The following is a 16,502-nucleotide window of genomic DNA, read 5'->3' as shown; positions in this document are numbered from 1 at the left end:
CATTTAAACATCTCATATAGATTTTTTTATACATCTTTTTTTTTTTACATGGACATATCTCTGCAATAGAAACGCTCGAATTCGAATGACGCCGTAAAGCATTGGAACCACGTTGTAAAGTCTCGTAAATCGCTCGTCGGCTTCCATCCGTCGTCCCGGCGATACCGTCTCTCTCTCGTGTGGTTGCGTTTCCCGTCGGAGGCTACACGTATCGAGTATTGCGGGTATAAAAAATATGTACAGTCTTGGCGGGCGAAGAGTCGAGCGGACGATCTTCAGTAGCACCGCTGAAAATGGAGTCGTCATGTCGTGTTCGGGAAAAACAAACGGATCAACACTAGATTTTTGGTGCAGGTTTTCAGTTGCCGCGGCGACGTGTACGGTAACGAGTAAGTATCATACACGTCGTTTTGATTATAAAGGATTATATGAAAAGGGTAGAGAACAGTAGAGATGCACCGATACGAGGGCCCGAACCCATCAATGTGGTGCGGATACCGAGAACTGATGGGCCCCTCCCACGACAGGCCCCTCCCATGACGGGCCCCTCCCACGACGGGCCCCTCCCACGACGGGCGCGGCTATAGCGCTATACCAGCTATACTGGCGGCGTGTTCAGACTTTTACGTACGATGTGAATATGTCACACGGAAACCGACGTGTTTAATTAAAGTAAAATTTTAAATGTTTTGTCCGACATTAAGTCAAAAATAAAACAAACTTGATTAGTTCAGTTTGTGATGCTATTTGAACATTATTGATTACATTTATCGTATGTTAGCATTAGCTTAGCGACATAAACACATACAAGTATTTTAGATAAAGTAGGTAAAGGTCTGAACACGCTGCTGTGATTATCCATCTGGAACTCGCTCTTTCTTCTTTGTCGTCATCGATTATTGATTTATTTTAGCGCGACTCGGCTGATTCCCCGTGAGGAATGAATGGAGCAGGAAGTGGAGCTCCGCGTTTTTAAGGCAACCGGGACTAGCCGCTCGGTTTAGTGAAAAAAAACTGCACAATAACTTGTTTTCTGACGCTTTCTAAATCAAATGGGTCAATGCTAACTGTAACCGCCCTAAGCCATTATTATTAATAATAAACTTATCTAGCGACTGAATAGAGCGTTTAAAAGAGGTATAACGTGTCCATATTGGTCAAAGTAAAACAAATACTCGGCTAAAATCGTAGTAAATCTGCTTTAGTGATTTTAGTGAAACTGTTCCTCAAATAAGTTGTGAAAAAGTAGGTTATATTATAAAACTCCTTGTATCAGTGTAAATAAGGACGTTTTCTCACTCGTATAAAGTGATATTTCTGCACGTTTGTCTGTCGTATTATACTCCTTTCACGTTTGTCTGATACTTAAACGTATTTACCCTCAGCTGTTCCCTTTTTGAGATATTCACGCACCCGAAACCCAAGATTGTGTCGTGTTTGGTTCTTTCTTTAGGTTTATACGAGTTTAAATAAATGCCCTTTCCGTTTAGTGGTCCACACTTGACACTATAATATCTCAGAACTGCAATTCATCCAAAAAACTCCAACCAAAACCGTAGTGTTGATCGTTTTGTCGAGCCGATTCAGTGTCTCCGTTGCGTGTAGGTGGATGCTACCCAGAATGCATTGCTGAGGCCCTCGGTGTCCACAGTGAGGGCCGATAAGAATACAAATAATAAGAATAAAACAGCTGCGGCGGATGCATAGACGTGGAGAGGACTGTGCTACCCGCCTGGAACCAGGAAGTGCTGCTGCGACGACCGGCCAATCACGAGCGAGCCGCGGACGACGTCGCCGGGTCTGAACTCGAAGGCGTTTTGAATTCTGTGCGGCGCGATACCTCAATCGTCCAGTAGGAGGAAAGAGTGGGAAACGGTTTCAAAGGTTTCAAATGTAGAGTTACGATTATCGTGAGAATAAACGTGGCGATTTAACCTTTGTTTGTGATTATTTAACGACAACAAAATCCTACATTTTCTTTCCGTCTCGTCTTTAACACGTTTGCGCTGCTCCAGGTGTGACACGCTTTATGGAATCAAACTTTACACTTTACATTTAGCTTTACTTTTATGAGGAAAGGTTGAGCAGAAAGGACTACATTTTGCTTCTAAAATTGTCACATTTCTTTTAATTGAACTAAAAACGACATAATATGGTTAAAACGTCACTTTTCTATCAATTGAATTTCATAAAAAACTTTTAAAAAAATTCTAAAAATGTCACAATCAGCATTTTTTTTTGTCTTTAAAGTTATATTATGACTGAAATAGATTAGTTTCATAATCTTGACATCCCAAGACGTAAAGAATTATTATTATTTTATTTTTTTAATAGTCGAGGAAATTAAAAAACTGAACGGAGCATTTTTTTTTGTAACGATACTTTGTTTGATACTAGTTTGACCGGGTTTGTTTGTGTTTTTTCCGCTCACATTTAGTAAGAATTCAACGCAAACTTTTATAAATGAAATACCTGGACACCGTTTTAGTCACTTTCAATCTGAAGGAAATTGTCTGAGCAGCAGCATTTATTATCTTTTCTGATTGGTCCTGAGCCAAAAGGGAGGAGTTATAATTAAAACTTGCCCTCTCTTCATTCTTAGAGCTTGGGTCATTAAAAGGCAGTTTCAGATTTTACTTGGGCACAACCCCTTTAAATGCCTATTAAGGTTAAATAAACAACAACATAAGATGATCAATGCAGAAGACACTCACATTCAGGTTTACAATCGGCTGTGCGTCTTCAACTTAAAGTCATAAATCTCACCTCTGAAAAATGATAAGCAGTGAGAAGAACTAGTTTAAAAAGGATGCAATTTTGTCAAAGAAAAACTGTTTTATAAGAATCTACTGAGAAACGACCTCCCCTCAGTCTACAACAGCCTCATAAGACCTTTGCAGGAATCAAACCAGGCAAATGCTAACGAGGTGGAGGTGGCCAGACCTCAAGAACGACCCAAGCTGTGAAACTGTCCGACCTGTAAACAAGGGCAGGGCTAGTTTCAGTTATAACTCCTCCCCCTTTGGGCTCAGGACCAATCGGAGCTCAGGAGGGAATAAACGCTGCCGCTCAAAACCTTTTACCATCAGATTGAAAATGACTTTGGGATGGAAACGTCTCGATTTCTAAAACTGCGGCTGAAACCTTGGAAACCGTTTCTACTTTCCCGCTCGGCCGTTTCCGACACTCGACTCAAACGATCTCGTGGGAGAGTTTCGTTTCTAGGTGATGATTTCCAGGATGTAGAAGATGAGCTCCATGACGACGGGGCCCTCGCTCAGCTGACACGCGCCGCCGTGAATGATGGGGATGAGGGCGGAGTCCAGGTCGCCGAGGTACTGAGGGGGGAGGGGCTGGCCGTTACTGCCCGCCAGATATCCAACCTGCAAAGAGAGAGAGTTAAGCCTTTAAAATACTTTATTGTGCATCGTTTAGGCTTTAAGACTATATTTGTTTGTCTTTGTTGTGGTATTGAATGTAGTTAGTCTTTATCAACTCTTAATTTATGAATTTTCCATATGTAGAACATCAGCAGAGGGCGGAAGGGACTCAAAAAGACTCCAAAAAGACAACAAAAAGACTTCAAAAAAGACCACAAAAAGACTTCAAAAAGAGACTTCAAAAAGTTGCTTTACTTGGTAGTGAAAGCAGCTGAATAAACCTGGTGAACAGTGTATGAACTTTATCAGTTCAGATAAAAACTAAAATAGTGAAAGAAATAACTTTAGATCTGAGACTGAATATGCAGCAACAAATATAACACCAACTGAACTGTGCCCTGTCGGTGCCCTGTCTGTGCCCTGTCTGTGCCCTGTCTGTGCCCTGTCTGTGCCCTGTCTGTGCCCTGTCTGTGCCCTGTCTGTACCTGGTCTGAGTCCAGCGTGACCCGCAGGCCCAGCTTGGCCATGCCGTCCTCCTTCAGCAGCTTGAGGTGTGGGCACAGGGCGATGCAGAACGCCCGGGCAACGCTCTCTGTCAGGCGACTGTGGTCGGCCGGGTCAGACAGACCTCCAGGCTGTTCCTCACTCTGCAGGAAGAAGACCTGAGAGAGGGAGGGGGGGGAGATAAGTAGATATTATATTGTAAATTCTTAAAAATGTATGATTATTGTTTCTATGATGATTTAAATCACATTAAATGTGTTATAATAGCGTCTTCACCTCGGTCCAGCGGACGACTTTGCCGTTGGCCTTGAACTCGGAGCCGTGGAAGATCTTGATGCTGGAGACGGACTCCATGGACTTTCCATCGATGGGACTGATCACCCTGGAAACAAACACAATGACACGTTTAATGAAGAGAAAACAACCCGAGTGGAAGAGAACGACTCGATCTGCAGCGCGCGACAGAAGAAGAAGAAGAAGAGCTCTGACCCTTTGTTGAAGTTGTGGTCATCGTCGGTCCACTGGACGTGCACCGTGTCCCGACTCTCCTCCTGGTCCACCTTCCCACACGTCACGCTGAAGTCCTTCATGTCCCTCAGCGCCTGCCGCAGAGCGTCCATCGTCTCCGCGGTGATCTGGACCATCACTCCATCTGACGGGAGAGCGATTGGACGGAGGTCAAAGGTCAACACCAAAACCAACCATACACTTTGAGGCTTTGAGGCGTTACCTTCCACGATGCTGGTTTTGGCCAAGTATCCGGACGAGGCTTTGAGAGCGCCGCTGAACACGAAGAAACACGCTCCGGTCACTGCAACCAGAAGGACCAGGTCAGCACGGGCACAACGGGTACAACGGGTACAACGGGCACAACGGGCACAACGGGTACAACGGGCACAACGGGTCCAACGGGCACAACGGGCACAACGGGCACAACGGGCACAACGGGCACAACGGGCACAACGGGCACAACGGGTACAACGGGTACAACGGAGTTTTGGAGCTTGTGTGAAAAACGCTGGTCCTCTGCATCATTTTCAGACGAGGAACCAAAAGCTCGAGCGTGTTCTGCCCGTGTCCTGCACGTGTCCTGCCCGTGTCCTGCACGTGTCCTGCACGTGTCATGCCCGTGTCATGCCCGTGTCATGCCCGTGTTCTTTGTGTGTCATGCCCGTGTCATGCCAGTGTCATGCCAGTGTCCTGCCAGTGTCCTGCCAGTGTCCTGCCAGTGTCCTGCCAGTGTCCTGCCCGCGTCCTGCCCGCGTCCTGCCCGCGTCCTGCCCGCGTCATGCCCGCGTCATGCCCGCGTCATGCCCGCGTCATGCCCGCGTCATGCCCGCGTCATGCCCGCGTCATGCCCGCGTCATGCCCGCGTCCTGCCCGCGTCATGCCCGCGTCATGCCCGCGTCATGCCTGTGTCCTGAGCGTGTCCTGCCCGTGTCCTGAGCTTGTCCTGCCCGTGTCCCTCACCTTTGCGTGGCTGGTGGTGGATGCTGATGGCCTGTGTTTGGTAATTGCCGTCGTCGTTCTGGACACAGACGAGGTGGGAGTCGGCTCGGTCGTTGAAACACGCCCCCATCGCCAGCACGTGCTCGTTCGACTTGTTCATGGCCTTCATCAGCTGCACAAAGAATCATCAAATCAACTACAATATTTGTAACTGTCCGATATGTAGCACAAAATGCACATTAAGTAGATCAAAGTACCGTATTTTCTGGACTAGAAGTTGCATATTTTTTCATAGTTTTGCCCGGGGTGCGACTTATACTTATATTTATACTTGTATACTTATACTCCAGTGCGACTTATATATGTTTTTTTTTCTCTATTATGCATTTTTTGGCAGGTGCGACTTATACTCCGGAAAATACTGTAAAACATGTGTAACAGAAGTGTGTATTTAAACGTGCTCATTACGTGGAGTGATCAGTGTCACTTCTGATGAACTCGTTAGTAAAGACTCGTCCTCTGGGTCGCTGCAGCTCGTGGGACTCTGGCTAATCCTAATTGCTCTGTGCCCGAGTTGAACTGGCTGTGAGAGATGACCGATTTGGGAAAGACATGCAACTAAAGTCCCACTCGTCTTTGAAGAAATGATCCCGGCTTTTTCAACAAAGAAAAGCAATTTAATATCATTCAATTCATAAAATATGGAATTAAACTGATGCCAGGCAGAGCAGAACGTAACAGAACCATGTATTCATACTGCCAGGATGTGTGTGAGGCACCAGCAGGAGGCTGGAGGCACCAGCAGGAGGCCGGTCCATGTTTAGTCCTGACTCTGGCACCAGCAGGAGGCCGGTCCCTGTTTAGTCCTGACTCTGGCACCAGCATGAGGCCGGTCCATGTTTAGTCCTGACTCTGGCACCAGCAGGAGGCCGGTCCATGTTTAGTCCTGACTCTGGCACCAGCAGGAGGCCGTCCATGTTTAGTCCTGACTGGCACCAGCAGGAGGCCGGTCCATGTTTAGTCCTGACTCTGGCACCAGCAGGAGGCCAGTCCATGTTTAGTCCTGACTTTGGGCACCAGCAGGAGGCCGGTCCATGTTTAGTCCTGACTCTGGGCACCAGCAGGAGGCCGGTCCATGTTTAGTCCTGACTCTGGCACCAGCAGGAGGCCGGTCCATGTTTAGTCCTGACTCTGGCACCAGCAGGAGGCCGGTCCATGTTTAGTCCTGACTCTGGCACCAGCAGGAGGCCGGTCCATGTTTAGTCCTGACTCTGGCACCAGCAGGAGGCCGGTCCATGTTTAGTCCTGACTCTGAGCACCAGCAGGAGGCCGGTCCATGTTTAGTCCTGACTCTGGCACCAGCAGGAGGCCGGTCCATGTTTAGTCCTGACTCTGGCACCAGCAGGAGGCCGGTCCATGTTTAGTCCTGACTCTGACCGTTGCGCATCAAGCCTTTTTAAATACATTTTGAACCAAATAAAAGGTTGAAATATGCTAACTTAACCTGTTACCATCCACCTATTTTCGCCCTGTGCACAATGGTTGGACCCAAATGGCATTGCTTATTAAAAGAGGATCTTATGTTCCACATGCAAGTGTGACGCATCATTAGACAGCTAAGGCCTTCTAGTTTCTGCAGATGTGCACATGACACTGTCAGGGCTTCAGAACTTACACTACAGAGGCCCAAACATAAACAAAACATCCTTTTTTAGTCTCGCCTGAATATTGTCAATTTGTAATGGTTCTGAGCATGACATACTTCATTGTGTGCATATGCTGTTCACTGTACATGATGTTTATCTTGTTGACAACAACTGTGTAAAGTTTCAGATCTCTAGGAACAGACATTTTGGTGCTGTTGACCTTTTTGCATCAAAAAGAATATTCGGAACAAGTGATCCAAATATGTGCCAACTGTGCCAAACTGTTTTATTACAATTTTAGTCCTCTATGATCATAAAACATACATTTTGATGTTTTGTAGGCCACTAATAGCAATTATAACTGCTAAAAACAATATATGCGTAAATATGAGTTTACCCATGAATTTCCCATATAGAGGTTAAAAAAAAAAATAATAATATTTTTATTTTATTTTGTATTGATATAATAATACATATAACAAAATACGCGTCCCAAAGGCTAATAAAATCAGAAAACTTGATGCGTAAAATCTAGTCGCAAAATGCAGAAAAATCTAGGCTCTGACAGCCTTACCATGAGAACAGGGAGAATTCTGTGTAAATAAACCCTTTGTCCCGCCTACCAGGAGAAAGCTCTCCTCATTGGCTAGAATAATATGTCACTCAGAGTCTCCTGCGTGCCTGTTAGCAGAAGCTAAGGGCTAAAAACAAAGATGGACGCGCGCTTCAGAAGAGCCAATTTTTTTTCCTCCGGAGGCTGTAGCAAACAAACCCGGTGACAGAAAAATTCGTGGATGGTCTCATTCTGTAGGTAACAGTCTAAGGAAGAGATCGATGTCAAACACTATCGTATAAGTTAAACAGGTCATTTGTTATGGACGGAGAAATGCGGCGGACAAGCGCATTCTCGTCCGGCGAGAAACGAAGAAAAGTTTGTTTACGTGACAATATCTCGAAATCTGATAACTTCAGGAAAAATACAAGTGGATATTGTTTTTCAATGATTCCTTACGGACAGACTGAGTACAAGGATGTACAGAATTAAAGCCGTTTCGTCCGTCATAAACAGCAAACAGGACATGCGTTTGTAAAAGTTGAGACTTTCTCACAAACTATTGGCAATTGCTTCTTGGGGCATATTATTCAATGTAAATCAATGACATATTCGTTTTGTTGAGAAAATAAGCTTTAAAATGATGTATAACTTGCTGGTATTGACCACGGAAATAAAAGTGATGATGTAAGAGAATATTTGAGATATAGAAAATGTTCGCCGGCGGACAGGTGGGTGGTAACAGGTTTTAAGGCGTCTGGATAGCGAGCGATTGTGAGTTAACAATTATTCTGCTTAATTGTTACAACACCATTAAACAGACTCTAAAACACATTCAAGACCTGCTTTTACAACGATGGCAGCATAAATTAATTAAAATGATTAAATATTTCTGAATTTCATGAATAATGAAATTAGTTTTTTCAGCCTTCAGTCTTGTTCTCCTTTTCTGGTTTTGTTGAAATCATCGCGGTCTTGTTGAGATACTCGTTAGTCGCCGCCCTATCGTCAACCAAACTGTGCATAGCATGACATTTATTCTAAAGTGGATTAGAAAGGATTTAACGCCACAACCACAGAAAGCACAACTTGAGTGACTTCACTGGCGTTTGGTAGTTGTTTTTTTTTAAAGGGAAGATGCCGTTTATTTATTCGCACACACATTTGTCTTTGTTTGAAACCCAGCGCGCTCGAGATTGTTCGCGCGCGGCTCGCCATCGCGTGAATCGCCGTCGCGTGAATCGCCATCGCGTGAATCGTCGTCACGTGAATCGCCGTCGCGTGAATCCCTGACGCGCTCACCTCGTTGTAGCGGTTGCTGGGGATCTTGATGCTGGTTTTCCGGACCTCCATGTCCACGACCAAACCTTTGACCGCCGGCAGCGTGTACTGGTAGTTACGGAAATCCTGTGCACAGAGAAAAGAATCAGCGTTTAAAAAGTTACCGTTAGGGCGGCGCGCGCAGAGAGTCTCCTCAAACGTGACTTACGGCGAGTAGATTCATGATGGTGTGTCCAGTTTCTCCAAAAAGAGGTTTTCTGTAGCGAACGCTGAACAACGGGCACGGATAGACTGCAAAAACACAGAGGAGTCGAGTTAATTGTGTCATTGTTTTAAATCCAGAGTGAAACAGTTGATCCTTTAATGTTAAACGGGGTCATGGGGTCGTCTTTGCTTTCTAGTTTGGGCTTATTTTGTCCACATTTCTCGGCTCGTTTGGCTCATTCGTGCCGTATTTCTGCCAAATGTGCTGAACGCGAATGAAAAGCCGGACGCCACGATGACATGACGTGCTGAGGAACTGCAGCTACGGCTCAAAGAAACTAATCCTGAAGAGAGAAGAAGAAGAAAAAAGAAGAAGACCGCGGTTTCCTAAAGCTCCTTATGTCACTATTTTGAGCCTTATCCAGACAAACAGCTGGAAGGAAGATGTCGCCGCGCCAAGGACAAATCTCAGCTTGAATCTACCAAAAAGAGCAGCCTTTTTCATTTTATTTTGGTGATTTGTTACGATTACAGTGCAATAACGACGCTAGTATTGTGAGCCACTGTGTCCAAATCTATACGTTTTGTCCAAGTCAAAGTATAATAATGACTTAAGGTTAGAAAAATGCAACAATTGGACGGATACGTTGCAAACGAGGCCTAAGACGTTTGGAGTAATTCTGATCCAACTGTGATAATTACAGTTTGATTTGTGACGCATTCTTTTAAATCAAGATCATTTCAACCACAATCCATTCATTTCAATGTAGAAGAGCTGCAGCGTCAGCCACTGTTCAACCACAAGAACAAACGCACTTAAACATCGTGTCAGATTCAGATGATGTCGAACACGTGGAGAGGAACAGAGCGATCCAACGGGCCGAACGTGCACAGCTATCCGAGAATGCTAACAGCTAAGCTACGGGCTAGACGCTACCTACCGCGATGCTAGCTGTATTTTCACAACTCCACAACGATTTGTTGACTTTTTTTAAAGTCAAACCAGGTTAACGGCTTCCATTACGGCTCCGTTGTGACGCGACTTGAAATCGTTGCATTTAATTTACACATAAATTGTCAGGAAATGCATTAGAAGAGGGAAAATTGTGCATTTTCTTATTGACGTGTGTCCAACTCCATCTGTACAGACGCTATAACACATCAAAATACCTAGAATAACAAGAACAGTGACGTTAATCAATCAATTAGTGAATATTTCTGTCTAGAAGGCTTCAGTCAGCACATTTAAACCTTTATTTGGTTGTTAAAGTTTGAAACTACAATAGAAATAATCGTTTGACTTGTCGACTAATCAGAAAAACTAGCAAAGACGACTAAGATAACGATGGGATGCGTTTCAGAGCACGTTTGTGGAGGTTTGAACTACAGAGGGGGCATTTTTTAACAATAAGAACCAATGGAGACTTGACTTATTTCTCTGCAAAGGACATTACGTTACTCATATTACCATATTTTCTGGACTATAAGTTGCACTTTTTTCTACAGTTTCTTCATAGTGCGACTTATACTCCAGAGCGACTTATATGTGATATTATTCATTATTTTAACATGACAACCACAAGAGGGCGCTCTAGGCTCTAAGCGACGCAGAAGAAGAACCTGCACTTCCTCTGGAGTTTGTGGAGTTGTTTAGAAGTGACACAGAGGAAGAAGAATTCAATGGATTTAGTGATTTAGGGTAAAACTGATGCTTTGGTAAACTTGTTAGCATGTTCTTTATGCTATAGTTATCTGAATAACTGTTCATATGTTACGTTAACATACCAGACACTTACCACAGTTCTGTCTGTGCCTCATGTAGCTGAAGGTGTTAGCGTTAGCATACGTCATGTAGCTAAAGGTGTTAGTGTTAGCATACGTCATGTAGCTGAAGGTGTTAGCGTTAGCATACGTCATGCAGCTGAAGGTGTTAGCATTAGCATACGTCATGCAGCTGAAGGTGTTAGCGTTAGCATACGTCATGTAGCTGAAGGTGTTAGCGTTAGCATACGTCATGTAGCTGAAGGTGTTAGCGTTAGCATACGTCATGTAGCTGAAGGTGTTAGCGTTAGTATACGTCATGTAGCTGAAGGTGTTAGCGTTAGCATACGTCATGTAGCTGAAGGTGTTAGCGTTAGCATACGTCATGTAGCTGAAGGTGTTAGCGTTAGTATACGTCATGTAGCTGAAGGTGTTAGCGTTAGCATACGTCATGTAGCTGAAGGTGTTAGCGTTAGCATACATGCACCTATTCACCATGTTCTCTCATCTGTTATTATTTTAAACTGCATTTACAGAGGAAATGTCTGTTCTTGGTCTTGGATTTTATCAAATACATTTCCCCAAAAATGCGACTTATACTTATACTTTAGTGCGACTCAAATACTTTGCAATTTGCCGATTTCTTAACGTTGTAACAGTTTGACGCCTGAGATTAGAGCAGTAAATGTACAGTATGTGTTAATGTGACTCGTTGGAGGGGCTTAGACGGAGCCAGGCACTGCAGAGGTTTAAGTCTGGATTTGGTTGAGGCGAGCGCTCTTTTGATAAACCCTTTAATAGGTTTGAGAAATCCCAGGGCCACGCCGACTCCAAACGCTTCTTGACATTTTAAGCCCCTCGTGTGAAACGGCTATATTACGTTAAAGGCGGCGGCGCGTGCAGACGTTTGACAAGAGGGAGGCGGTCGTGCCGTCTCTGAACAGCAGGGGGAGTCAAGTTTGTGCAAGTATTCAATGTGAGAAGAACACGAAACTCAAATGCAGATCAGCCACAAATGAGATGAGGATTTCAAAGTCAAAACTTAAGTGACACAAACGTGGCCAAAATCTGATCCAATTTCTGTCATCGGATTATTGAGATGTCATGTAAAGTGTTACTTCTGATGCCCACACATGTGAGGGTTTGTGAAAAGGTTAAAGATTGAAATGGTTAGTTTTAAAATTCATTGCATTTTGTCAAGTAGATTGTGTTGTTTTTGAAGACAGAAGGTGTTTTTGATGATCACGTTTCTTTTGTGCAGTAAACACGCAGCAACAATCAGATCTAACTGTGATTACTCTAGTCACGATGATACTTGATAGATGTTTAGACCCTATTAGTCCTGTTTTGGTCCCATTTTGGTCCCAGTTTAGTCCCATTTTGGTCCCAGTTTAGTCCCATTTTGGTCCCAGTTTAGTCCCAGATTAGTCCTGCTTTAGTCCCGCTTTAGTCCCAGTTTAGTCCCAATTTAGTCCCAATTTAGTCCCAGATTAGTCCCAGATTAGTCCCAGATTAGTCCCAGATTAGTCCCAGATTAGTCCCGCTTCCGCCCCTGCTCAGCACCCTGCTCATTCCCCCCGGGACCCTGCTCAGCCCCCCGGGGCCCCTGCTCAGCCCCCCGGGACCCTGCTCAGCCCCCCGGGACCCTGCTCAGCCCCCCGGGACCCTGCTCAGCCCCCCGGGACCCTGCTCAGCCCCCGGGGACCCTGCCCCTGCTCAGCCCCCGGGGACCCTGCCCCTGCTCAGCCCCCCGGGACCCTGCTCAGTCCCCCGGGGCCCCTGCTCAGCCCCCCGGGGCCCCTGCTCAGCCCCCCGGGGCCCCTGCTCAGCCCCCCGGGGCCCCTGCTCAGCCCCCCGGGGCCCCTGCTCAGCCCCCGGGGACCCTGCCCCTGCTCAGCCCCCCGGGACCCTGCTCAGTCCCCGGGCCCCTGCGCGCTCACATCTGTACTCGGCTCCCAGCCGTAGCATGAGGCGGATGGGGAAGACTTTGGCCCAGGGCGTCTCCCACTTCTGGATGAGGACCCCGAACAGGAAGGGCGGGTTGGGCAGCAGCAGGTCCTGCAGCGACTGGAAGGACGGGCTGACGTAGAGGAAGCCGCCGTGCTCTTTGCTGCCCAGAAAGCTCTGCGTGAAGAACGAATGGCTCAGGTGGCTCAGCACGTTCCCTGCAGAGAAGAAGAGGGCGGGGCCAGAAGGCGTTAAAAATCACAACGAGCCACGCCTACAATCCGCATCCGATATTAGCAAACGACAGTCACAAATTTGGTCTTTTCCACAGCACAGCACGTCTGCGAAGGGTCTAAAAGTCTAAAAGTCTGAAAGAATCCACAGAGTTCTGAAAGTCTGAGGCTTTTGTTTGGCCGGATTGTCAGAAGGGCAAAAAGGGGCGGCGGCTTCTGTTAGATCTATAATTCAGCTTTTATGGGTTTGAAGTGAATCCTCTGCCTTCATCTGACCCGCTCTTCATCCTCTCACGCCGACTCCAGATCCTCTTTCACTACACGCATTTCAACTCACCACACCCCGTTATCCGCATCGCAATACAGAAAATGAAACGTTAAAATCTCATACTTTTCATCAGCAATAAATATTCTCCATCTAAAAAGTCTAACTAATGAAAAGCAGTATATTTTATAGTGAAATCGTGTGAAATGACTGGATGTGCCACTCGAATAAGCACAATTAAACCTGATTTTAAATGTTTTGCAACTTGAAATGATCGTCGACCACAGTTTCATTTAGCTGTGGGTCCCGGGTCGAGTAAACGGGTATTTTGGGGGTTCCGGCCTGAAAGGTTTGAGATCCTCTGGACTAAAAGGATCAAAATAATCGTTGACGAGTCGACTACGAAGAGAGTCGTTAGAAAGAAATAAGGCTAGAACTAATACAGCGCCGGGAAACAAAATAAAGGGCTTAGAAAAGTTTAAAACACTGGACTCTCTGTGTAACGGCTGTAGACGCCTTGTATTACCACGACATTATCAAGTTACTCAAAACGCCGTGTGCCTCGTGAACGACGCTCTAAACACAATAGTCTTGTGTCTCCAAACCGCTGGTGCAGCATCTGACCGACGCCGCTTGAATCAGGAATGACCCAGTCCGTATGTGTCGCCTCCCAAAAAGCATGATGGCGTGACCGTGGAAACGCCAACGGCCGGCGGGGCGAGCGGAGAGCGGCGTCAGTGTCACGCAGCGTCATCGGCTTTAATATTCTGTGACGGTTTGAATGCGGTGTCGAGTAAAACGCTCACGAGAGTAAAAAAATACACACAATACATTGGCTGACAAGAATAAAAAGAAAACGCACATGAAAACAAACAATAGATCAGTATTTTTAAAGAAACAAATACAGTACAATCTAGGCCTACATGGTATTACTAATTATTGTGTATAAGTACTGCAATATTTATACTTTTTGACACAATCATTTCACTTTTATTAAATATGTTCACGACATGTTCAAACGCATGAATGAAATCAGACTTTCAGTGTTTTCATTTAAAAAACGACGTTTGTCTGATGGAGGAACTCGGTGATTGATACTTTTGACATACCGTACTTTCTGCACTATAAGGCGCACTGGATTATCAGGCGCACTGTCAATGAATGGTCTATTTTTGATCATTTTTTATATATAAAAAGGTGCACCGGACTATAAGACACATTAAGTGAAACAAAGTGGTCAGATTAGTCAGTCAGTTGGACTTTATTTATGCAGTATGAGCAGAAAGTGCCCAGCTTTTGGCATTTGCCGTTTGATATTAATTAATCCATATATAAGGCGCACTGGATTATTAGGCGCAGTCGTTTTTTTGAGAAATTTAAAGGCTTTTAAGTGCGCCTTATAGTCTGGAAAATACGGTATATCGTTAAGCCCGAGGACGAGGTGCTACTGCCGCTTCCATCAGTTATTGCGTTGCCTGGAATGCTTCACGTGTGTTATTAAACGTACAGTATCCATCCTGCGTTTAGTCAATGAGGTTCTGTTTTAGCACTGCTGACCTCCAGAGGTGCTTAGAGGTCATACGGGACTCATAGAACCATAGTTACCAACAGTTACCAACCAGAAAACTAACATTGTTTAATTATTTGCAATTGTTAAAGATGCACAGTTAGAAGAGTAAATGCCTCCACAACAGCGCCGTGTATATTTGATGCTGTGACACGTTCATGTGCTCGTGCGGTGAGTCTGGTGCTGGACTCACCGGTCAGCGCTTCCTGGTAGAGCTGCACAAAGTGTCTGAACACGTCTTTGGGGAGGGTCTTCTCGTCGGGGAGACACTGGAGCAGGACCACCACCTCGGCCTGTCCCACGGCGTGCATGCCCTTTGTGCTCAGGTACCAGCACTTACGGTTCACGTCTGCCAGAGGGAAACATGCACGAGATGTGGAAATGAACAGTTATTGTACTTTAAGACTGTAATAACCTTCTGATCAACCAGCAATAAGTTATGGACAAAAGCATTCCAGGAAGTCAACAATATTTCTTTTTTTTTTTTGTGTTCTTAAAAATATATATATATATATATTTTTTACATATATATATTTTTTTTTTGGTAGTAAAATAAAACATTTTATTAGAATTTTGGATAAATATTTTTTCATTGCAAGACACATTCACTTACATAATAATTCCTACAACTACTATCTATTATTAAAGCGACCTCGTCTAACTCACAAAATATAATACATTTACATAGATTAAACCAGAAAATATATATCATTGATTGATTGATGTGTTTTTAAAACAGCAACAACTGAACCAAAGTTCCATAAATGCATATTAAAGATCTAAAAAACTGTTCCAAACGATGAAAACAATAATTACACATATTCTTCTAATGTTTTTTTCACTGTACATTTACACTTGACTCACAGTTGACGAGTTTGACCATGGCGAGCAGGTTAGCGTTTAGCACGAACACCAGCGGGTCGGGTCCTCCCTCCTCCAGCTGCTGCATCAGGACCACCTCAGCCGGGCGCTCCTCCACCGCATAGTCTGAGGAGAGGAGAGAGGATGAGAGGAGGAGCATTACAGAGGAACAAGGACGAGAGGAGAGGGGAGGAGAGGAGGAGCATTACAGAGGAACAAGGACGAGAGGAGAGGGGAGGAGAGGAGGAGCATTACAGAGGAACAAGGACGAGAGGAGAGGGGAGGAGAGGAGGAGCATTACAGAGGAACAAGGACGAGAGGAGAGGGGAGGAGAGGAGGAGCATTACAGAGGAACAAGGATGAGAGGAGAGGGGAGGAGAGGAGGAGCATTACAGAGGAACAAGGATGAGAGGAGAGGGGAGGAGAGGAGGAGCATTACAGAGGAACAAGGATGAGAGGAGAGGGGAGGAGAGGAGGAGCATTACAGAGGAACAAGGATGAGAGGAGAGGGGAGGAGAGGAGGAGCATTACAGAGGAACAAGGACGAGAGGAGAGGGGAGGAGAGGAGGAGCATTACAGAGGAACAAGGATGAGAGGAGAGGGGAGGAGAGGAGGAGCATTACAGAGGAACAAGGATGAGAGGAGAGGGGAGGAGAGGAGGAGCATTACAGAGGAACAAGGACGAGAGGAGAGGGGAGGAGAGGAGGAGCATTACAGAGGAACAAGGACGAGAGGAGAGAGGAGGAGAGGAGGAGCATTACAGAGGAACAAGGACGAGAGGAGAGGGGAGGAGAGGAGGAGCATTACAGAGGAACAAGGACGAGAGGAGGAGAGGATGAGAGGAGGAGCAT

At 45.4% G+C, this 16,502-nt stretch overlaps 1 protein-coding gene across 3 annotated transcripts in view; it reads right to left on the bottom strand.

Moving 5' to 3' along the window:
* Positions 1 to 3,220: 3,220 nt before the first annotated feature.
* zfyve9a (zinc finger, FYVE domain containing 9a) overlaps positions 3,221 to 16,502 on the bottom strand; it is a 39,710-nt gene continuing 26,428 nt past the window's right edge. For all 3 annotated transcript variants that reach the window (XM_072440656.1, XM_072440659.1, XM_072440657.1), the window contains 11 exons: positions 15,655 to 15,777; positions 14,984 to 15,139; positions 12,719 to 12,943; positions 9,022 to 9,104; positions 8,835 to 8,939; positions 5,355 to 5,505; positions 4,615 to 4,695; positions 4,374 to 4,536; positions 4,161 to 4,266; positions 3,866 to 4,042; positions 3,221 to 3,383 (listed from right to left, as the gene is read on the bottom strand). In XM_072440656.1, the coding sequence (XP_072296757.1) occupies positions 3,222 to 3,383; positions 3,866 to 4,042; positions 4,161 to 4,266; positions 4,374 to 4,536; positions 4,615 to 4,695; positions 5,355 to 5,505; positions 8,835 to 8,939; positions 9,022 to 9,104; positions 12,719 to 12,943; positions 14,984 to 15,139; positions 15,655 to 15,777 (1,532 nt within the window). In that variant the 3' untranslated portion in view covers position 3,221. The remainder of the gene's footprint in view (positions 3,384 to 3,865; positions 4,043 to 4,160; positions 4,267 to 4,373; positions 4,537 to 4,614; positions 4,696 to 5,354; positions 5,506 to 8,834; positions 8,940 to 9,021; positions 9,105 to 12,718; positions 12,944 to 14,983; positions 15,140 to 15,654; positions 15,778 to 16,502) is intronic.

Source organism: Eucyclogobius newberryi, unplaced genomic scaffold, assembly GCF_026437365.1.
Source record: "Eucyclogobius newberryi isolate DKJ021-1_F unplaced genomic scaffold, fEucNew1.0.hap1 SCAF_12, whole genome shotgun sequence".
In the NCBI taxonomy this organism is placed as follows: Eukaryota; Metazoa; Chordata; class Actinopteri; order Gobiiformes; family Gobiidae; genus Eucyclogobius; species Eucyclogobius newberryi.
This window is presented reverse-complemented; position numbering and strand designations above follow the sequence as displayed.